Below are 24,712 nucleotides of genomic sequence, written 5' to 3' on the forward strand. Positions count from 1 at the left end.
ATCCTGCGGTCTCTTTTTGCGCATGATTTTCCTTCATAAAAAAGTTTTTTGGTTTCTTAAGTGTGGGCTCTTAACCACTATAATTCAGTGTTTTAAATTTAAGTTTATTGACCATTTTGTGGAAAACATTATAATTCTTGTTCAGACAGTTGTATAAATTTTTTTGGCTAATGAAAACATATGTTTGAAATTAGTTTTTTTGGTTGTGTATGTTTTGTTTTGTTTTTCAAAGATTTTATTTTTAAGCAATCTCTCCACCCAACATGGGGTTCGATTTCAAACCCCTGAGATCAAGAGTCGCATGCTCTACCGACTGAGCCAGCCAGGCGCTCTGGGTTCTGTTTTGTTTTTAAGTCCAACAGAAACCTACCTTTGTATAAACGTTTGAGGTCTGATGACTAGTAGTTACATGGCGGGCTGTAACCCAAGGAATAGCCTTCACGAGATTAGTTCTTGTTACCAACTAAAAGCTGGTTTTGCTTCATATAATTAATAGTCCTAACATATTAGTCATTATTGGGCTTAATAATCAATTTTTCAGAAAGGACTGCCTTGGCTCTTCTATAGATAGATATAATAGCACAATCAATGTGGAAGACAAGAAGAGCCGTAGCACAGGCTTGGGGCTGCTCTTTTTCTTTAAGAAGAATGTCCAAGAAATAGGGGTATGGCAGGTGTATTATGTGAATTTTGAGTTCTCTTGCAACCTTGGAGATGAATTGGTTTTTAGCATTTGAATTTTGGTTAGCCCAAAGTCAGTTTAGCAAGTTCTTTGTATTGACTTGTAGAAATTACCCCCAATTTGAAAACCAAAAGATGAAATCACTAGGATTTTCCAGTGTTGATATTTATCTTTATTTATTTATTTATTTATTTATTTATTTATTTATTTATTGAGAGAGAGTGTGTGATCTCCTGCACCAGAGAGGGTTGCGGGGGGGGGGTGGGGGTGGGGGAGAGAATCTCAAGCAGGCTCCATGCCCAGCGCAGAGTCCAATCCAAGGTTCAGTCTCACGTTCTGAGATCCTAACCTGAGCTGAAATCAAGAGTCAGATGCTCAACCGACTGAGCCACCCAGGTGCCCCATCTGTATTTAATTTTTATGAGTTCCCTGTTACGGACATTTTAAAGAACTGTTAGACCTTCTAATTTTTACTCCTTAAATACATTATGTGAAATTATTTTGCAAGTTACTCAGTAATGTTGAGCAGTTACGGTGTCAAGGTGCTGAGCTGGGTCTGGAGGTATACTCGTGAACAGGGGAAGTGCGACTCACACACTCGGAGCTTAAATTCTCGTGCAGGGCGTGGAATTATACAACTCTTAGGTTTTTTAAAAACTGCATTTGTAATAAGTTCAGAGGAGAAATATATTGGATGAAAATATAAAGTCAGGGTAATGGACTAGCCTTTAAGTTGTCATTTAAAACATGTAACCTTCTACAGAGGGGAGCCTCTACCTTATTTGACTTTTGATTCTCAGTTCCTATTCTAGTTTCCTGTCATTCTAAAGTACTTGTTAATTGGTTGATGAGTTCATGTATTTATCCATTCAACGGTATTTTGTCAGTACCCACTGCGATTTATTATGTGCAGAGTATCCTGTAAATACAGAGCGCTGCGGAAAGATCCATTAGACTTGTGTACTGTATTTGGGGAGTGTATGTGCTCCTAGGGGAGCTAAGATGTCCGTCAAAAACAAAACACAGTAGACGGTGATAAGTACAGTACATGAAATGTGGACAAAATAGTTCAAAAAAGGAGAGGTGCTGTTTCACTAGGAATCAGAGAAAGCTTCATTTAAGGCATGAGATTTGAATTGGGACTTGAAGGATGAGTGGTATTTAGGCACAGAAGGATGGGGGGAAGTATTCTAAATACTATGAGTGAACAGTGTGAAGAAGTTCCTAGACTAGTGTGGTTTCATCAGTGACAGTTTCGAGTTGATAGACTGATCCTGAGACTTGCCCTACAGCCTCTATATCTAGTTCCCTTTCCTGTGTGAGTTAACTGGTTCACCAGAATTGGTTTCTCTCCTTTATTATTATCGCTTAATTCCCTGCTCCCTATCCGGAGGAAATTCTTACTCTCTGTACTCTTCCTCTCCTGAATTGTTCTTGAGCTTTTATTTCCTCGCCAATTCCCCATTGCAATTAAAATGTTTCTAAGAATGGAGCAATCCTAGTGCTTTCAGGAAATTTAAATAGCATGGAATTCAAATAAAATATTGAAGTGCCATTTGTGCCTGTTTCTGCTAATCACTTACATACCGACTAATCCAGGAAAGGAGGGCTTCCGAGCCCCAGAGCATGTGCGCTGCAGCTGAAATGAGTAAGAGGAGGACAGGGCTCTGCTGTGTGGTCATGACTGAGCCGGTCCTTGGCCTCTCTCTCCCTGGATTGTCCTGCCATGTGGCGAAGCAAATTCCTTCTACTCCCTTCTCTTCCTCAGAGCCAAAATCTGTGTCTTACAGTCTCTTAAATTGGCACATTCTTCCTAATTATCTATATTATTCGTCATTGGAGCCTTTGTAGGTTTATACATACACTGCTGTATAGAAGGATATTGTATATGAGCATAAACATTAAGGCGAGGAAAGTAAAATTCCAGTCATCTCCATAGAATTCCTTTTCCTCTAATAATCCTGTGGATCACTAGAATTTTAAAAAGTTGCTCTCATGATAATTTCTGGGTTACATTTATATAAAACATTCTTTGTTCTTTTAAAATACTCTGCAGGGGGCAGCATTTCCTGTATGGTTTACAAATAATAAATTGCCTTTTAATTGCCACAGATGATTAAGAGCTTATGGTTATTCTGCTACCAAAAAAATCACTTCAAATATTGTGTTAGTGTGCTTTGGAAATTTGATTTACATAGTAATGCTTACTGGTGGGTATAGCTCAAAATCAGCTGATGTCTTAAATAATTATTGAAATCTGCATTATATATCCAATACTGTTTGAATACTATTCAATACTATTGAATACTATATTGAAATCAATAAATAATTGAAATCTGCATTATATTTCCAATACTATTTAAGATAAGTTTTGTTCATTTCTGCAGTTTTGGAGCTGAGCAATGTGGAAAACCAGGTTAGTTATGTGGTTTGATATTATGGCTTAAAATTTTTTTCTATAGTTCGTGCCTCGTTTAATAAATCTAAAGTCAGTTTTGAGATTGTTTTTATTGATCTGAATTTTTAAGGAAGTAACTTTAAGTTTACTTTTTTTTTAAGAGAATAAAGGCAGAAAATTGTATATATTTAAGACAAATTTGGAAGAACAAAGAGGAAAAATTTTATTTGACCCTAATGAATCACATTCCTGTTGCAGAGTAATAGCAACAGGCCTAGGTGAAGTTCATTAAATAGTACTTCATATGTTATCTGGAAAACATGGAAGAATTATATTCTTGCAATTTCGAGTTCCTTTAAATAGGAATTAATACTGAAAAATGGAGACATTTATGCAACATATATAAATCAAATTCCTTCTTTGTGCAAGGCATCATAACAGAATCAGCAAAGAGTTATAGGAATATATATATGAGTTGGCCTTAGCTTTTAAGGAGTTTATTATGTAACAGTAATGGTAAGACAAAGGAAAGATACAAAATATGAGTATTTACCAGATGCAAAGGAGAAAGTCCCTTAGGAAAATAACTTAACTGGACTCAAAGGCCAAATCCAAATGCATCTTGTATGACCTATGAGCCAAAAATGCTTTTTATATTTTTAAATGTTGAACAGAAAAATCAAAATAATGTTTGATGACACAATGTAAATTATATGAAATTCAAATTTTAATGCCCATAAATAAAGCTTTATTGGAATACATTCATGCTAGTTCACTTACATATTGTTTATGGCTACTTTTGGGATATGATGGCAGAGTTGAGCAGTTGAAACATTATGTGGCCTGCAGAGCCTAAATATTTACTCTCTGGGTCTTTACAGAAAAAATGATCCTACCCTTGCTCCAGATATATGTATCTAGAAGGTTGAAAGGGAGACTTTCACGAGTGAGCAGAGGTCTTTGGCTGCCTTCCGTCCCAAATACTGGTTAGTGTTGAAGGGGATCATTTCAGCTTTTTCTCTCCTGCCCATAGGGTGAGATGTAGCTGATCTAGCTAGTTCCCATAAGAGTAGGTCCCTCAACATTAGGGGAAGTGAATTGAGATGTCTGCTTGTCCAGACGGGTGAGTGAGTGACATGGCAGGGTTTAAGACAGTCGGGAGTAATGAGGCCTGTGTGAGCTGGCAACATACATGCCCCATTTGTAGCCTGTTGTTGCCATGTGGATCTGTAACATTGCCAGTTTGGGGGACTTCAAAAGAATTAGAAAGCAATGATCTTTAAGATAAAAATTTTCAAAAGTGAAAGTATTAATGATGAAGTAGAGGTTCTAAATAATATGCTCAGAGCCATTGCATGGCTGAGTGCCCAGGTCCACCTGTGTGGGCCCTAGGTTTTTCATTCCGACTCCAAGCATTCCTAGTGCTGACCTGTTTTTCTCACACCTTCTTGCCCCTGCCAGTTTCCAGCTGCATTGAGGGCTTGCACCAAACCCCTGCTCTTTCAGTCCCAGTTTGAGGTTGAGTCTCAACCTTGTGTGTTTCAGGAGTAGATTGCAGAAGGAGTTAGGACATAGCTTGCATTACCTAAGTAACTATGCCCAGAAACCTTAAAAAGCAAAAAACAAAAACAAGGTAGAACCCTTACTTTTCTTTTTTTTTTTTTTTTTAAGATTTTATTTATTTATTTGACAGGGAGAGACAGCCAAAGAGAGAACACAAGCAGGGTAAGTGGGAGAGAGAGAAGCAGGCTTCCCGCCGAGCAGGGAGCCCGATGCGGGGCTCGATCCCAGGACCCTGGGATCATGACCTGAGCCGAAGGCAGACGCTTAACGACTGAGCCACCCAGGCGCCCGAACCCTTACTTTTCTTTCCACTTACTTTGTGTTGCTTTGTCAGCCAGAACCTGCTCAGGATGGAGGGCATGAATCACAGGATTCCAGGACCTGTGACCCCAGTAGTGGGCTTTTGAGTAGAAGTGAGGGCTTGATAAGGAAGAAGCAAACAGCATAGGTCTAATGAGGTAGGCTTAGTGGTAGTTATTACTTAAAGAATGTGTGGAATTTACAAAAGAAATGAAGGAAGGTATTCCCTGAGAAAGTAGAAGGTAAGGAAAAGCAGGTTGAGGAAAATAAGAGTTAGGTCCAAGAAATGGCCAGTACTCTAGTTTGTCTGGAGGCTTGGGTTGTGAAGGGGAATTGTGGGGAAGAGGTGTGAATGGTGTGTTGGGCCAGGATTGTGGGTAGTCTGCAGTACCTTGCTGAAGAGACTGGGCCTTACTCACTGAGGTACCACTGCAGAGTGTGGTGTTGGTCTGTGACAGGCTCACAAAGTTGGATTCATCCAGCAGTAACACCGAGGATCCAGTCATCGAAGGGGGTGAGATTAGTGGTACACACAAGAGAGGAGACCACAATTCTTACCTGAAGCCAGGTAGTTTAGGCACAGGTAATAGGGTCTGAACTGGAGTGCCTGCGGTGGCGTGGAGGAGGAAGGAATATGGGGGCAGATGCTTCTCAGGTAGCGAGGGAGAAGCAGGTGGGGCCCTCGATCCCATCTGACCTGTTGTCCTTCTTCCCTTGTCATCTGTAATGTGTTTGCATGGTCATTGTCTCATTTCCTTCCCATAGCAGTTCTTAAGAAGTCTGCCCTCTGTTGATATGTGGAAACAGATTCAGATTAAGGATCAAACACCAGGAGCAAGGGGACCCACAACCCCCATGACCAACCCCCGTGACCGACCATGGGCTGCGTAACTGTTCCACACAGAACAGTTATAATTGTTACCATTTTTACATTGCAGAGACATTAGCTAGAACTGCACAAAAATTATGTATATGTGGCTTTTTAATGATCTTTCTTTAGCCTTTTCTAATTTGGGACCAGAATTCTAAAATCTTAATTTCATAATCAGAATTCTCATGTAACCTTTTAATGCGCAATAAGCTTCCGTGTAGATACGGATGCCTGGTCATTTTTACTAAATTATATTTACTGTACATTGATTAAAATGTAAAGAAGCGTAACTCTGTATTATCAATGTGCACATCATTTAGCAGTGAACATACACTCACTGTAATACAGGGAGGGTTTTAAAAGGGCTAGTTCTTTCTCCCTTGACGTACTCATCAGTATATCAAAGCACCAGAAGGGGCTCATAAGGCTGGTAGGACTGGGTTGGTTTTTTCCTTTTATGAGCCATTTGAGGGATCCAGTTGTCTTTCTTCTTATATATTTCTTCTTTCTGACTTCATGTACAATTTTAGTTTTCCCAGTTTGAACCTAAGCTAAATCCAAAGAAAGAGAACTGTGAATATTAAGTAATATCTATTGAAAAACAGTCTCATAGTTTTAATTAAAACAACATCAAGATGAATTTATTTGAAGTTGAGCTACCAGGTATTGAGATACATTCTGTATTCATAAGGAGGAACAGTTAAAGTAAAATTTTACCTGCAGAATTACAAAATTATAAACACTATTTTATGTATTTATTTATTTATTTATTTATTTATTTATTATTTTTAAAAGTAGGCTCCATACCCAGCATAGAGCCCAATTCGGGGCTTGAATTTACAACCTTCAGATCAAGACCTGACCTGAGATCAAGAGTTGGGTGCTTAACCGACTGAGTCACCCAGGCGCCCCTTGTTTTTTTTTCTTTTTTTTAAATCTAGGTTTAGATTGCAACTGTTTCCAGAGCCTTTTTCCTTGAATCTTCAGCTTCTTAACCTTCTACCTTTGTGCTTACTATATAGGTGGGTTTTTTTTTTTTTTTAATGTTCTGTCTTGAATTTGGATGCTTCTAGACTGAAACAACCACCGCTTTGACAGGTGACTTTAAGGCAAATGGAGTTAATGTCAAGGCTGTCCTTCTAAAGCAGCAAACCTTGCAGGAATTGTTAGAGCAGAAAAGGCAAAAGGCAGCCTTGGGTTAAATCCATTATTTGAACTTTTGATGGTGTAGTGATGTAAGAAAGTTGGCATAGTTACATTCTTTCGTGTTAGGGAATAGACATAATAAGGGAAGGCACGAACAAATTGGAATTCCACATTTGTCACGGCACAAAGTTAATCTATAGATCACACAGGTATTATAACTAGACACTAACTGAGCAGTTTGACCAAGGGTTTCTGAACTTAGGCTTTATGTACTCCAGACTATATTAACAACCAGCCTTATTGAACAGGATCCTACAGTTTGTTAGACATTGTTCTAGATGAGGGAAGAAAGGTGAAGAGCCGCCGTGTTCTTTACCTGTCCAGGTGATAAATATTGACACAGTATTTATTGCGTAGTGGCTGGGAGGCAGATGGACTTACTTTCAAGCCCTGACTGTTGCTTCATAACTGTAATCTTAGCCAACTCCATATCCTTGAGTCTCCTTTCTCATTTATGAAATGAGCAAGGAAGTACCTAATTGGTGGGGTTAAATGATTTAATGTGTGTAAAGTACTCGGTGCAGAGCAAGTGGGTAGCTCCTAACTCCCATATTAGACGGGTGTGCCAGGCATTATGAAAGAGCCCAGATCAGCTGGAGGGAGAGTTGGGACCCCATTTCTAGAAGCAGTACTGCCTGATTTGAGACTTGATGGTGAATTAGGGTTGGACTTGGGAGTTATGCATTCCAGGCAAAGGGAACATCTACAAAGTATATGTTTGCTTTGTGTTACTTTTGTTTGTGGCTATAATAATAATAATGTATTTCTAATAACTAAAAATGTTCAAAAAATCGATACGGGATCATAAATTTGTGCTCAACATAGTAACTCTTATTGCTTCCTGTGTGTTTCTTATTACAACTCTGAAATGTAAGAGCCTAAATAACCATATGAGGAATTTTAGGATAAAACAGTCAAATGGTGTGAGAAGCATTCATAAAGCTGAATTTAATGTATGTTTGTGTTAATTGTTAGGAACTTGACTTTAAGCTACTTCCTAACAGGGCCTGGCATTGAAGCAAATTACCACACTTCGATTCTCGTAATTTTGGTTAATTTGACACAATTACCCTATCATGTGTTTTTATGGTTAATAATCTATGAAAATTAATGTTACAAGTAATTCCTAAGTTATCCCTTCTGATAATGTGGTCTCATCAAAATCCCAGGAATCTAATGATATCTTACCATCTTAAAACGATAGCAGTGTTGGCTTTTATTTTTAGTTGATTTTTATAAATAAAGACCAAGCAGTGCTTTCCTTCAGGTATTCTAAATAACCACTTCTTTTTCCTTTACTCTTTTTGGCTCCTTGTCTTACATAGCTCAAAACTTTAAAGGGTAGAACTAGATACCCAGAAAACCACAGCCACATAGCAGCTATAACGTATCAGGAGTTGAAAAGAAATTTAGCTTTTATTATGTAGAGTTAGCAATTTACATTATTTTTCTTTCGCTGGCTAAAAGCCAGCCAAAAAAAAAAAAAAAAATCCACTATTCTGATCATCTCTTAGTGATGGGAGCCATTTCTTAAGTGCTTCCAACCATGAGCTGGTCTGTCTGTCAGACATTATTGCCATACCTGATCTGCTACAGGAAAATTTCAAATAGCCAGTGGATTCTGATTTAAAATAGCTCAATCTTGTCTCTGTTTTGAGATCTATTAGCCTGAAATGCCACATCTGTACAGAACAGGAAAACACTGCTCTTAGTTTACCTTCTCTGTCTCTCTTTTTTTAAGTGGGCTCCACGCCCAGCATGGCACCAAACGTGGGGCTTGAACTCACAACCCTGAGATCAAGACCTGAGCTGAGATCAGAAGTCAGACGGTTAACCAAGTGAGCCACTCAGGTGCCCCAGTTTGCCTTCTCTTTAAAGAAAAGCTGGTGAAGGGGGTAGCCAGAGAATGTGTTAAGTACTGTTTACTGCCCACCTGCTTGTTACTGGCATGCATATTTTTCTTTATGTTGTCATTATGTTTCTCTGTGTTGTTATTGTACAGTCATTTTTCCCTGAGGTAAAACATTCATGGCACTTGTCATTTATAATACCAGGATACTAATTTTAAACTGCCTTCACGAGTGAACAAGAGATCTGGGTCCCAGAAGCCTTTCTTCCATGGTTATGGTTGGCTTAAGTAAAGACCGTGTCAATCTGGAGAATCCCTAACTCTGGAGACTTAACATCTTGGAGAGGTCTGTTGGTGCATTGCTGTAGTGAAAACAGTTACCGTGGTTACTGTGCAAGGCACCTTCTCTTTTCCTGCTTTGGACCAGGCGGCGAACTGGCTGAAAACGGTTACTTTCCTCTAGTGCCTTTGAGCAGGAAAAATGTCCTCAGATTTAGGCCTGAGCAGTTTATACCTATCTGCTATGTGCCGAGCCCACAACTGGATAAAGCCCCCCAGGAGCCAGGTGCTTTGAGTCCCTGAAGGCTTCTGGCCACTGGCCGCATGACAGCTTGGAGCAAGGCCAGTTTTTTTTTTCTTTGCTGATAGCTGTTAGAGAAGTGGTTAACAACCTGAGAGAAAGAGCAGTCAGTACAAAGGGGAGTAAAAAAACCTGCGTGCTGCACAAGTCTCCTGGCTGAGTGGGAACAAAAGAGACCCAAGTATGACCTTGGGGTAACAGTCCACATTGCTGGGGAAAGGATGATTTAAATGTACTTACATTGTTCTAGATTGTCAACTGCCAGTGGCTGAGTTATCTTTTACCTTTTTTGTCACATAGCATACTGTGAAAATAGTTTGAATGAGACATACGGTGAAAACACAGCTTTCCAAGAGCGCGCAACTTTCCCTTTCAAAACTGCCTTGCATGTGATTTTCTAAAATTACCTGATCTAAATATTGCTTCTCAGTTCAAAATTACAATTTACAGAAAATTTAAATATGAATTAAAATTTTTTAGCATTCTTTGCCAATATTTCAGGGGTTGGCTGTGTAGCTGAGTGTGTCTAACTTTTTGTTAAACAAATAAATGTTTATTGTGGGGAAATCTTGAAAAGAGGGGCAAGTACAAAGAAGAGTAAGCCACTGTAGTCCTGCATGTAAAACAGTGCTGGACACATGTCAGGCACTTAGATACTTTTTCAGTGCATGCAGAGAGACACGTTAATACCCTTTGGGTGTAAATACACTTAAGGTTTTTTTCCTATGTGTATTTGTCTTTTTTAAAAAAAAATAGGAGTCAAAATGTACAAATACAATGTAACTTTTCTTTAAATTAAAAAAAAATATTTTTGACATTTCTTATATTATTATTATTCTTTGGTGGTAGTGAAGATGTGAATTTGCTTGTGGTCCTTAGCAAGGGGACAACCTTACTTGAGGCATGTCTGCTAAATGAAGCTATATAATTTCATTAGGGTAATGATTGCCTTGGATTTCCATTAAACATGTGACCTTACTTCCATACCCTTCTTAATAAATATCCCTGGAGTTGGGCCTCTTATCCCTGCTGTCCACAGCTGCTTTTAGGCCTTCATACCTCATCCTTCTTACACCTGTCTCCCCAGCCCGTGACACACTCTGACTCCTTCCCAACTCACCTGCTTACTCCTCCCCATTTCCCCACTTGAACCACCTGCTCCAACCAAATGATCTTTTCCTGTCGTTCCCTGAACCCACCCCATTTAAAGTCTCCTTTTCCCACTATCCTTCAAGCCAGCATATTGCCCCTTTTTCTTCACTCACTTATTTGCTGTGAGGTCTTGCTCCAAATCCTGCATTTTCTATTAACCGGCTTATATTAGTAAGGTATGGGACCTCGAGGGGCAGGATTCTGGGGTGTCACACTATAGAGGGGCTTGTGTAAGTTTCAAGTAAATAGTTTTTTGTGTTTTTTTCCTTTTGCTTTTTTTTGTTGTTGTTGTTGTTTGTTTGTTTTGTAAAGACCTATGGTTTAACTTTTAAAACTTTAAGTTGGTAGTTATAAAAGTAAACTCCTTCTCTCTGGACGCTTCCCCTCCAAAAAAGAGAGAGGGAGAGAGAGAAAGTAAGAAATTGGCATATGCTTGCCCTGACATTTTCTTCTCTGTGGCAATTAAAACTGTTCAAGAAATTCTTACACATTAGTTAGTTCTCTGTTGATTTTTTTCTCTTGAGATAACATGGCTAACTTGGTTTCATCACTTCTGTGAGTTTTGATTGTATTTCCTGCCTCCTGTCATCAAACTCTGCCTTCAACATTACATACTTTGTAATGAAAATAGGCTTGCTGTGGGGGGTCCACACTAGTCATATGATATAGTTAACCCGGGCCACTCTGATAGTCACAGTTCTGGTCTTGACTTAACCAAATGTAGTTTTAGGCCTTCTAAGTATTTGTTTCTCTTAACCAATTGAGCAATGGGGTTTTTATTGGCATTCTTCCCATCTGCATGTGAGGAAGCCACATAGTTAAAACTTCTGAAAAAGGCTTGGCCCCTGCTTTGAACTTAATTTCTAACTCCAGAATAATAAAATGTGTTGGCGACAGAATGGGCCAAGAACGTGTGGGTAATGTAGTACAGTGGCTAGCCACAAGCCATTCGGTTCAGAATTTGGATCCTGTGAGTATCTTACGACCTTGAACTTCAGGTTCTGCTTCTGTGAAATGAGCAGGGAAGGTTCTGGGGACGATCAACTGTTTCCTTTCCACGTTCCTTTGCAGCGTTCAGTAAAGAGCTCCGAAGACTAGGAGGTGAGCTCAGGCTTCCTGAAGGGTGAAGTCTTAGGCTAGGCCGTGAAAGCAGGCTAAGATGCCGTTAAGTGGAGTGGAGAAAAAAGGCAATCCGGGTGTGGGAGCCATTTGAGCAGAGGACCTTGAAAGCATGTGCAGGGGCGGGGATGAGGAAAGAAGTGCATGGAGAAGTGTGTCAGAGGACTAGGAGAGAGTCTGCAATGTGAGGGAGGAGGGAGATCTTACAATCCAGGTGTGAGACGATGAGAGTACAGGTGAGGATAGTTGCACCAGGAGTGGTGGGGAAAGGGCAGCTGCGAGGGGCGTTTCCAGGAAGAATCCTCAGGGCTGCAGTATGAGGCCCTGGGATGAGAGGAATTGCGAGGGTGTAAGGCACGCGATCACTGTGTCATTCATTCATTCTTAAAATATTGAAATTGAAAATCTGATGCTGCAAGGTTCTGTTCTAGGTAGTGGGGATTAATCACTAAATAAAACATGGGGCACCTGCGTGGCTCAGTCAGTTAAGCGTCTGCCTTTGGCTCAGGTCATGATCCCAGGGTCCTGGGATCAAGTCCAGTGTCAGGCGGTCTGCTCGGCGGGGAGTCTGCTTCTCCCTCTCATTCTTCCTCTGTGCTCTCTCTCTCAAATAAATAAATAAAATCTTTAAAAAAAAAGAAATCACTAAAACAGAAGTCCCTGCTCTTTTGAAATGTATTTTCTAGTGTTAATTGTGTTAAAATTTTAGTGGCAACAGTTTTGGCACCTTGAGATGTCATTAGCTAGCTCATGATTCTTTTATCCTGTCTAAAAGTCAAGAGGGAAATGTCGATAAAAGCACATCCAATATCTTCAGGAATCGATATACAGTATTTTTATGTTTTGGGACTGTGAAGATAAGAATGAAACTGTTAACCTGAAAATGCTGTGTTTTACTGATCAAAGGAAGTGGTGCTACTATAGATTTAGTAATTTGCCTTATAGTCAATACATTTCAGGGAATGTTATAAAGTTCGGGACACCTAGGGAATTGTTGTTGAGTTGTCAAAGGTTCCTTTTGTAGGCTTTCGTTGGGATTAAAATTAGGTTCATTTAACAATCAGGCGGAAGTAATTAGATTGAACAAGACTTTAGTACTTGATGGCTTTTTTCCAAGTGATTTTGTCAGCTTATTTTTGAATGAGTGCTGTGATATTTTAGTTTTCAGTCTGTGTTTTCTTCAGTTCTTTAAGGTGCAAGAACTTAAGTTAGTACCAGATAATTCCTTAACAAAAAATGTTGACATAAAGAATAAAAAAGTTTAAAAAACAGAATATAATTTTTTCATGGTGTTTTGAAAGCTTGAATTAGAAGAATATTTTATAATTCTGTGGTGCATTTAAATATTCATTTAGTGAGGAAAACTTTCCTCTTTTTTGCTTAATGTACTTAGTTGTGTTTCATATGTTTTTATAGTAACCACAATTACTCAGATATAGAAATAGAGCATAAGGTTTACTCATAATTCTTAATGAAATAAATAAAGAGCTTTGGGCTTTATAGTACTGATAAGATTTCATGCAATAAAGGAATGTTAAAAATATTCTAAAAACATGGTTAAGGTTCTGAACTGCTATAAATATATTACAGTATCTGAATTTCTCAGTTTAAGATAAACAGATGTGTTTTTCTTAAGAATGATTTGATTTTTTAAAAAATTTTCTTTAGGTAAAAGTGCAGTTTTAAAGTGTCTACTGGATGTTCACAAAATTTTTCAGGAAAATGATCCCGCTTATATTCTGAATGATCTCTACATCTCAGACTACTGTGTGTGGATTCAGAAAGCCAAGTAAGTTTTGAGTTACTTATGAATTTTACATGCTCCCATTTCTGGAATGCCTCCTGACCTAGGAGGAAACAAATGAAATAGCCTGGGAGGTAAGTTGTAATGAAAAAGAAACCGCATCTAGCTACCAAACGCTTTAAAGAAGATCAACATGGGGAGCTTGGCAAATTTGCTTCGGGAGGAGGTGCAGATGGTGAAAAGTTCATTTTGCTGGGAAGCATGGTTCTAGTCTAGCAAATAGGCGTGCAGACAGACAGTTGTGAGTATTCATTGCTACGTTATTGACTGTCCAATGTAAAATCTCAAAGTTCCATCCTTGAGTATCCAAACTTGTGTCTGCAGATTACTTACATTGGGGGGTGTAAGTGAGTGAGTGTGTGTGTGTGCCATGTTGGACACCTGTGTAAACATCACAGGGCACAGACCTCATCAGCTATCATCCCACTGGCTAACCACTTCTTACAGAATCCATTCTTCAGAGTATAAAAAAGACAACCTTCAAAGCTTCATAACATGATTCTTGGTAACTAACACATGCATCTAAGGGACCGAACACTCACCAACGTGGTATATATAAGATTTGCCCAAAGTGTTTACCATTGCCTCCCTCGGTAACCCTATGAAGTTTAAAAAGGCAGTGAACTTTTATTTTGTGAAGAGGTTCAACAGCTATACCCAAATTATCCATTTCAGTAGCAGAAGACGATTAATTGAGAGCACACAAATAGAGCTCTTGATGGGAGGGCTTCTTAGGTGCTCTGGAAAATGATGGCCCAGTATCATTCTTTTTTTTTTTTTTTTTTTTTTAAGATTTTATTTATTTATTTGAGAGAGAGAGAGACAGCTAGAGAGGGAACACAAGCAGGGTGGGTGGGAGAGGGAGAAGCAGGCCTCCCGTGGAGCAGGGAGCCGGATGCGGGGCTCGATCCCAGGACCCTGGGATCATGACCTGAGCCGAAGGCAGACGCTTAATGACTGAGCCACCCAGGCACCCCCCACAGTATCATTCTTGACTTAGAAGAAAAACAATCATGATAGTTGTCCCACCGCTGTGATTGGTCAGTGAGTGCCTTAGTATACCTTTAGTGCCTGTTCGGAGTGAGCCACTATATAGAATTTATTTTTGGCCTCTGTTCATGGGGAAGCAATTATATGCAGAGTGAAATAAGACAAAACTCGAGGCTCTGTGTGTTGTAAGGAGAAACGTTTGGTCTGCTCTCATAAGGTCTACTACCATACAGCAGGTGGCGGCAGTGTTTGTGGTGGAAATCTCGGTTTCGCCAGATGGAAAATTGCATCTTTAACCCCTGAGGTCATCATGGCATGTCATCACTTCATTTCATCCTCCTGCTAATTGAGCTTATCAAGTACCCTGCTGCCACTTCCTGTTGTTTTCATAATAAAATTAAATTGAAATAGTCTATTTGTGTGGGTTTAGGTTTTTCTTGTTCCCTTCAGGGTGAGGATTTTATAAACATGTAATGAGCATTGAGGTTTGTGTGAGGATCCCATTTCTATGAGCGCCTCTTTTCTCTGTGGCATTCCTTATTAACTAGAGAGGAGATCATGTTTCATTAAAGTGGAAGGGTGTGTGCCCTCATGTCCGTGTGGGGATTAGCACACCTCCTTGCGCTTAAAAAAAATTCCTTTTCCCTTGGTTTTAAGTTGCAGGAAATGAGATGAAATTCTTAGGTCCCTAATAATTGTTATGATAACAGTAATTTTTTCAAAGAGATACAATGTATTGGGAAGCGAGACAGGAGAGGGAAACCAGCAGGAACTCTTCAGATTACTTTGGAGATTTTATTTATTCATTTGACAGAGAGAGACACAGCGAGAGAGGGAACACAAGCTGGGGGAGTGGGAGAGGGAGAAGCAGGCTTCCTGCGGAGCAGGGAGCCCGATGCGGGGCTCGATCCCAGGACCCTGGGATCATGACCTGAGACGAAGGCAGACACTGAATGACTGAGCCACCCAGGCGCCCCTCACTTTGTATCTTATATTTTAACTCTAGTTGAGCCTATTTTTTTCTCCCTTGAAATAACACATTTGTTCATTTACCTGATTTTTATTACATTTTCTAATTTAATCCTTAATTTTTCAAACACAACAAAATTGAGCTTTCCAATATCATTTTTACTGTGAATTGTCTTGGCTCTAAAATAATTATACTGCAGTGAATGTTCATGATTTTCATAATGAATTTCTTCCTCACCTTTCACCTTCTGGTTTCTTTCTTTCCCATATAGTTAGTTTACCAGTGAAATCTAGCTCCTTATTTTTATATTTTAAAATAGTTCTGTATTTTCCTTAATCCCTATTTGATGTTTTTGATTATAATAATAAAGACTGAAATTGTATTTAAAATAGCAGATAAGTGCTAAATTATAATGAGCACAAAGAACAGCATTTCATTTTTACAGTCAGACATTCACTTTGGCAAAAACTTGCTGGAATGTGGGTAGCAAAGTCATTCTTACATTGAATTAATGGAGTTCGGTCAACAGTTAAATCCTAAGTTGTGCTCTATACTGTGTAGTTATTTTTCCTTGTGATATCTGTGTCTCATAGAGTATACTCACAGATTTTCAAAACGGAAGGTCCTGTGTTCTTATTCTGAGTGACAGATGGCAAATTATTTTTCTGGAGCCCGGTGATGGGTATTAAGGAGGGCACGTATTGCATGGAGCACTGGGTATTATACGCAAACAATGAATCATGGAACACTACATCAAAAACTAATGATGTCCTGTATGGTGACTAACATAATAAAAAAAAAATTAAAAAAAAAGAAGAAAAAGGAACGCTCCCTGTCATCCTTCACCACAAGCTTCCCTGGAAATTTCGAGTGTAGTGGTCACGGCTGCAGATGCTCCCTGGGTGGCAGCATGAGGAAGTGATTTGCTTGAGGTCATGCAGCCTCTAAGAGATAGGTGTCTGATAGTCTCAGGGTTTTCTGGGTCTGGATTTTATGTTTTCCCAGATAGGCCACCTAGACAACCAGTTTTCTTTACCCATGGCATGTGGGAAAAAACACCAAAAAAACAAGAAAAAAGCCATCCCTTTAGGGAGCTTTTTCTATAGAAGGAGGAATTAATGACTCACTTGTCTTCCTCCTGGATGCTCCCATAGCACTTGGTTTAAGAACGTATGGGCACGTCTCATGCCTGCCTCATTTTGTAGTAATTTAAGTGCTTATCTCTTTCCCGCTCTAAAATTTTAAAGTCCCTGTGAATGAGCACCTATTTGGGGCCCATCACAGTCCCTTAGGAGCACAGTTTTCATTAAATTGAAAGGTACCTAGTAGAGCCAATTAAAAGAGCATTTTTCATCATTAAAAAAAGAAAAAAAGCATAAACTTTAAAAACTATGCATTGGCTCTTACTTTTTTTTTTCCTCTTAATTGACATTTTCAGCTACATTCAGTACATTTTGCCCTTCCCTGATTTTCCTGGTGAGCTGCATTTATCAGTAGCAGGGATAGTTCTAACCCTCTGAAAGTTCACACCCTTTTATGTAAGTGGGGAGAGAAAAGCATGAGCTGTAAAATATGTTCCAGTTTTCCCTCATTGGCCTCTAAGACTTTAGCAGGTCACTTCATCACTTTATCTAATGCAGCCAGCGTTAGTATTTTAATATTTTCTCTACTTATTTTCCAGTGCATTTTTTAAACCAGTGAAAATAATACTGCACTTACCATTTTGTAACTTGTCTTATAATAGTATCCTATAAATCATTTTCCTTTATAACATAATATCTATAGCATGGTGTTTTTTTTAAAAAATAACTAATTTTTTTCTCATTATAAAAGAAGTATATGCCCACTGAAGAAAATTTGATACCTTACGGTTTTAATGCATGGTGTATATTGAAACATGAGAGATCAAATTGGGTATTATTTTGTTTTAGCTACATGGGAAAAATTTTGGTTGTTTGTTCTTTTTAAAAAAATGAAATTAAAATCTAAAATCCTGGCTGTCTTTAGTCTAAGTTTGAGCTAGTCATGAGGGTGTTAAATCACACCTTTTCTCTCTAATATAGTTTTTTTAAGGTAGTTGGTTATGGGGAAAAGAACAAAAATGTCTTTGATGTGCTGAGCCATTTTACATTGAACTGATAGTTTACCCTGACAAATACATTTGGTGCATTTATTATTTTCACTGCTTTTTAGCATACTTTGCTCCACCAAATCTTATTGGTGGTCCTTTGGACTCAAAGGTGCAAAGTCTGTGTAGGGAAATCATTCTATCACTGAATAATTCTGTCTCATTTGTTAAATCCTGCACCTTAGTTTCCTCAGGTGTGAGTGAACATAAAGCCATTTCAGCACTGTAATCTTAAAGTTCTAGAAAACTTAGGACCTCATCATTGCTTTATACTGTTTCCGTTGCTTCTTCTGTGTATGTGCTTTTGTAGGGGATAGGGTTATGCTCCTGGAAATAGCATAAATCTCTTCGATTGGGCCCTCTCTTGTTCTTGATTTATCTGCCAAAAGTCATGGGGGTGGGGGTAACTCAAATCCCAAGGTAGAACAGCAGCATTGAGTGTAAAAGGAGAATTACTTATTTTTTCAACTGCTGATTATGGAGCCCTACTATATATGCTAGGTACTGAGGTTGGCGATGGGGATGCTCGGGTGGACGAGAGACACGCCATGTTACAGCTGCTCTCGTGGTGGGGAGTACAGATGGGAGGGGAGCTCAGTGCTCTAGCCTGCGAGCGGTTACAGTAGGGAAGCGTGGATGCTGTGGAAGCACTTAGGAAGCCACATTGTCTAGCCTTGGGGTAGAGGAAACAGCTTCTGGAAGGAATAGTTTGAAGCTGAGAATCGAAAGATGAGTAAGAGTAGATCAGGTGCAGATGAGGAAGCAGGGGCGAAGAGTATTTCACAGTAGGTTCTTTTAAAGAGTTCTTTTAAAGTGCTCAAAAGCTCAGGATGGATGGATCATAGGTATAGGCATGGAAGAAAGAAATGAGGCCAAGGTGTTCATGTGGAGCCTTGGCCACTTAAAGATGCTTGGACTTTGTCCTGGGAGAGTATGGAGCAACTGAAGAGGTTAAGCCATGCAGTATCTGGGTGAGTGATGTGATGAGATTCAGATTCTGCGAAGAGCCATCAGGTCCCCTTACAGGGAATAAATTGAGTGGGGTGGAGCTCAGACTTAACACTGAAAGGCTCACTAGCTTGCAGGTGATGTGGGCAGAAGGCATAGACTGAGCCAGGGGAGTGAGCAGGGAAGGAGACTGGTCAGATTTGAGAGGTGGATGAACCAGAACTTAGTAATGACGGGATGTTGGGGAGAGTGAGAAGGGGAAGCGTCAAAGAGGAGATCCACATTTTCCTTGGCCAGTTAATGGGGCCATTTGGAGGTGTACTTGCTGAAATTAAACAAGAGTGGAGAGAGGGTGTAGGTAGGAAGAGAAGACGGAGAGAGGGTGTAGGTAGGAAGAGAAGACAGAGGGAAGATGAGTTTTAGAAATGTCGATTTGAGGTCTCTAAGGAATATCCATAAAGAAGTAGTCAAGAACATTTGGATCACAGCTGGAAAAGATGTATGGAAGAGAGTTTGGACAAAGAAGGGACATAAATTAATAGCAAAACATAAACAATGGCATCTGGTTGCATAGTACTGTTACACATATGAATATCATAATAATCATAATGATCAGGAAGCATCATGATGAACAGATTTCCTGGTTGTAGACATGGTGTGTTGGAAGGGGGAGAACGGATATGAGGCTTTTCTGCATTTAGATCAGTTTTATCTATCCTTGTCGTGTCCCTTTATTATGAATAAGGGAGTACACAGCTTGGGGTGGTGGTGTTTTGGTAAGAGGACTGCATTTGAAATCCTTATTTCTCCATTTGGTTACACAAGACAAATGCACTCAGACTTTTGTAGTAAAAAACAGGAGTTTAGTTAGGAGCCCACAGGTTATCTTCTGGAAGCCAGGTGCAGGGAGTGCAGCTGGGTCTCATGAGCTCAAGTCCTGAAGAAGTGCGGCAGTCAGCTTACTGTCTGGTAACATGTGGTCTCTTGTGTTGCTCCTTCACGCAAGTTCCTGCCAGCCTTCTCTCTTGATGCACGTGGGGAATGGCTGTCCCGCAGCTGAGTTCACATGTATCTGATTTCAGGAGAAGAAACTACGAAGTCCCCTTCCTTGCTTGCAATTCCCAGGAAGGAAGAATGTGATTGGCCTGGCCATGGGTCCGTGTCTTTTCCTGGTCCAGTTGCCTTGGTCACAGTAGGAGAGGGGTGGGGATGCTCTCTGAGGTGGTACACACATGGTGCCAGGGCCCACTCTGTCACGAGTGAGTGGCATTCTTCGAGAAGGGGGCATGTAGGGCATGCAGACACTTTAAGAGGACACCGCTGTAAGTCCATGATGCTATTTTGAGCTATAGCTGAGGAAGAACCCTGACACTTTACCGTCACCCATGTCACTGATACTTAGAGTAAAGATAAGAAAATTGATTTCATGGCTCTGTGGAATTCAGGCATACCAGATGATAACCAGGCACTCACTGTGTGGTTTTACTTTTGTATCGGAAGTTACTTCTGCAACAAATGGTAAAATGTTAAGTGCTACATTAGTTGCTAATGATTAGCATATAGAAATTTCAGGGAACAATTGTGCATAATTTCAAGCAAGTTAAACCTCTCTTGAATTGAAATCATTCTTGGTAAGATGCTTATTCTGGCATGTCAAGTTGCTCTTTGGTTTTACTGTTTATTTTTAATTAAATCCACAAATTCATCCTGGATGGCAGTGGGTTTTATCTCCATAAGAAAAGATTAGTGCATGCCAATATTCATTCACTTGTATCCCTTCCATGGGGTTTCATATAGAAAGGATTTACTTAATGGTTCTTTACCTTATCACCAGTAGTTCAGCGGTGCCCACTGGGGACTGTCGCTCTTCATTAGACTTCTCTTACAAGAAATATGCCAATAAATCATAGGATTATGAATGTTCCTACAGATTTCAGGCTAAAATAACTCTGTAAAGATATGAATGCTACCTGTAACTATGTGTATTGAGAAAACTAACAAAAGAATTCTATATCTGAATGTTAAAAATTTTGTGGGGGGGTTTTATTGTTGTTTTGGGTTTTTTTTTGCTTATTATGTTTTCCTAATTTGTAATTTTTCTCCTACTGTTTTTTTAAAGGTAAACTTTTTATTTTAGGATCGTTTTATTATTTCTAAAAAATTATAAATATGGTAAAGAGTTCCCAAATAACCCACACGCAGTTCTCCTGTGATTAACATCTTACATTGGTAGGTGTATTTGTCACCATTAATGAGCCATTATTGATACATTCTTAGAAACGGAAGTCCATAGTTTATTTAGGTTTTCTTAATTTTTACCTAACGGCTTTTCCTATTCCAGGATACCATGTTTTGTTTTGTTGTGTTTTTACTAAGAACTGGAACTCATATCATTAATGTTCAGTGTCTCTCATGTTTTGATTATCCAAGAGCTTAAAAGGTTTCGAAAGGTAGTGAAATATTACTGAGATGCTAAAGCTACCTCAGGAGCTTAATACATACAGATACTCGAATCATCAAGAATCCAGACCTTGAAAACTAAAGGTTTGGCATATTTGAGGATTTTTAGAAATTTGGAAACATAGCTCGTACATCATTTTTACTTGCGCATGTACTGTGGGCATCATCATTATGATCTTTTAATAAAAAAAATAGAGGTGTGTAAATGTAGAGTTGGCAAGGCTTTATCTTTTCCCATTAATTTTCTTAAGGTAGAGATTAGAGGAGAAAGTGTACCTGTGAGTTGTTGTAAAAAAAAGATGGAGCGTTTCAGAGGTGAAATTGGCACGCCCCGAACTGGAGAACGCACAGCATTATTGGTACAAGGAGGTTTGCCTGCGTCAGGCCCATTTTAGAGCCGTGACTAGGTGGTGGCATTAGGTTTGTCTCTCTCCTTACTCATTTTTGGTCCTGGGTACTTGGCTCCAGACTTCTCAAATCCTTGGTTTTGGCTTGCTGGAGCCAGGGCTTTTTACAGCGTATAATTAGCTACCGTGTGAGCAAATTGGTATTTTCCTTCACCTCCTTGTTCTGAGGCCTGCTCACCCATCTGAGGTCTTTGGAGGATGCTCACAGGATCAAGTGAGTTCGGGTGGGCTTGATTTAGTCTGGTTTTGTAAACCAGTACTCTCTGCTTCATGTAGAATTGTGACAGTGCTTGGATTGTCTTCACGTGTCATTCAGAGAAGAGGCTTACGTTGATTAATGTGGCGTACGTGTGGTTATCGCACTTGGAAAGTGCTCTGTTTAAGGAGAGCTTTGTCAAGAGCGTCCTTTGAATGGAGTCACAAGAAGGCTTTTTAAAAAAACTGTCAACTTCAAGTACAATTTCCTTTTTCTTCTGCCTATTATGATTGAAACCCAATCCTTGTTATAACATAATTATCTCCACCGAAGCCAGCAGGGAGTCGCTGCCTTAATGTAAGGGGTGTGAAGTCCCCTAAATAAACAGAGGATTAATTACACTCACAGCATGTTGTGAAGGTGATGAGATTGATTGTGATCATTTGACTTGTCCCATTTCCTGCTCTGACTACTTTTCTGAATAAATAGAAGCTGGGAAAATAATAAATAGAGCTACAGAGCATATTGTCGGGACTGGGGTGGGGAACGGGCCTGCTTGAGGTATGGTTCCAGATTTTAAGTGATACATGATACTTATTTTAGATAATTTTATCAGATTATTTGCTAACTATTCTCAATTTAAACAGCTTTCCAGGAAATGGTTTTTATCTTTAAAAAATAGATATCAACAGAATGTTGAAAGAATTTGACAGACTGTATTTTAAATGGGTGGATATCAACAAATTTCTGATTCATTTTTAAATGTTTTTACTTAGTGTGGGCTTTTGAAAGGTTTAAACTGAAGAAAATGTTAGCTGTTAAATATTTGCATTGTCTTTTCCTTATAGAAGCTCTGTGCTTTTCTTAAACTTAATGATTAATTGGTACTGTCATAAAGCACATCATGTTTTCTGTTTTTGTTTTATTGTTTTAAAAGATTTATTTATTTGAGAGAAAGAGTGAGAGTGAGAGAGAGAGCACAAGTGGGGTGAGGGGCAGAGGGAGAAGCAGGCTCTCCACTGAGCAGGGAGCCTGATGCAGGGCTCGATCTGGGACTCCAGGATCATGACCTGAGCTAAATGCAGACGCTTAACCCACTGAGCCACTCAGGTGTCCCTTCTGTTTTTATTTTATGTTTGTCTTACCTCCTTTTCCTGGAGAGTTATGTTGTAAAATTGTGATTTTAATATATACATTCTCCAAATCTTTTATTGCATTGGCCTCCAAAGTGAAGTGCACTTACCCCATGGAGCACAGAGAACCATCTTTTCGTAGTGGAGGAAGACTGTAATAGGCATATCTGTTTATTTTAAAGGAAAGAAATTAAGGTCATTAATATTTAACATATGGATTGCTGGCAAAACTCATGTTTGATGGGTACCAAACATTTTTTAGTGATGGGATACTTGATCCGAAGTTTAGAGGAATGATCATCCTTATTTCCAGAGAGAAGCACATACGTTTCTTCTGAATCGTGGCGGGGGAGGGTTGTCTTGCCTAGGCAATTGGGAGTTGGTCTGTGCCATCTGCTTGAACTGAGTTGAAGACATAGAAACTCAGGTACTGGAGCTTGAGATGTTTATGCCAGATGTGAAGTGTTCACTCCCTGCTTCAGTTGTCTGTTCTGTTTGCCTGGGGAAGAAAAGGAAGCCTAACTTCTGAATGCAGAACCTTTGTCAGGATGGCAGCACATATTTCCCTAAGCAAAAACGACTGGGCCTTATGTAGTCTTTGCTTTTGGGATTCTTGTGTTAATTTAAAACAGTGAAGAACAAAAACCCAACTACCATTTTGAGGAAAAAAAGAATGAAATTTGAAACAGACGATCATGTGTCTAGGAGTGGGGTGTGATAGAGGTTTATTCTCAAGATGTATGATTCCATGAGGAATGATTTTGTGCTTTGGTTGTTAATTACTGACTCAGGGACAAAGGGCCCAGAGAAATATGGACTGTGAATGTTCTAAAGGGCAAAGGTCATATTCAACTTGGTACCCCAGCACCTTAGCCAAATGTATGCCGCTTATTAATGACATTCAGTAAATGGTCATTGAACTGAAAATTTCCTTTCTAATTCAGTTAAAAGCTTCAATGAAAAGAAGCAGCTTTACCTTCTCTTTACACAGTACTAAACCTGTCGTAAGACCTGCAGTGTGTGTTCTGTTCTTCATATCCTAGCATAAAACAAGGATATATGCTCTTACTTACAGAGATGTTAATGTATGGGGATAAATGATGAAGGAAACCTATAACTTCATGCTTGTTTACTTATGTACATGGAAGTCCAAGTGAGTTGGAGGTTATGAGAGAGGATGTGTGGGTGTTTGGATGGGCAGGTGGATGGACGTTTAGATCTCCTGCATGCCAACTATTTGTTGGTGTGCAGTATTGGCCCAGAGTGTGGTGTTGGGAATGCCATGCACCTTCCCCGAGGAGTCAGGCTCAAGAACTGACCATCCCAGGATCTGTACCCACCTATTGTCCACAAGTCTGGAGACAGTGTGTAAGCTGGTTGAGAAGGAAGAAGGTATTTCAACCATCAGTTCCAAGACGTTCTCCAGACTGTCATCCCCAAATTACGCACATGACCAGGAGACATATTGAGTGATCTGTGATGTGACTGAAGGAAACAGGTATAGCCATTCGATTTATTCCTTTTTTCATGGGCAGATACACCTGTGAAAACAGAGTTTTGTAGATCAAACTACATCTAAAGTATTTATACGTCTTTATTAATTATCAATACTTTATTTATAATTATCAGTTATTTAATATAATTATTTATAATTATAAATATTTCTCTTCTCTGTGGCTCATTTGTTTTAAATGAGTTTAGAGTCCGATTGAACCCAAAATTTATTGAGCACCTGGCTATGGCCAGCATTGTACTCTGTGCTGGAGGTAAGATTAAGGTCAAGATTTCTGCATCAAGGAGCCCACTGTCTAGGAGGGTTAATGATGTTCTACTATCATGAAAAATTATAACTGGAAAGCTAAATGGAAAAAAGCAGCATATATATAAAGCTGTATATGCTGAAGTGGTGCAATCACATTAAAACATACATCAGTGGTCTGCATGCAAGTCTCAACT

General features: G+C 39.3%; 1 protein-coding gene across 2 annotated transcripts in view; it reads left to right on the top strand.

The window, feature by feature from the left end:
* SHQ1 (SHQ1, H/ACA ribonucleoprotein assembly factor) overlaps nucleotides 1-24,712 on the top strand; it is a 96,339-nt gene that overhangs the window by 40,793 nt on the left and 30,834 nt on the right. For both annotated transcript variants that reach the window (XM_036092960.2, XM_036092961.2), the window contains one exon: nucleotides 13,389-13,509. In XM_036092960.2, coding sequence (XP_035948853.1) covers nucleotides 13,389-13,509 — 121 coding nt within the window. The remainder of the gene's footprint in view (nucleotides 1-13,388; nucleotides 13,510-24,712) is intronic.

Source organism: Halichoerus grypus, chromosome 1 (genome assembly GCF_964656455.1).
Source record: "Halichoerus grypus chromosome 1, mHalGry1.hap1.1, whole genome shotgun sequence".
NCBI lineage: Eukaryota > Metazoa > Chordata > Mammalia > Carnivora > Phocidae > Halichoerus > Halichoerus grypus.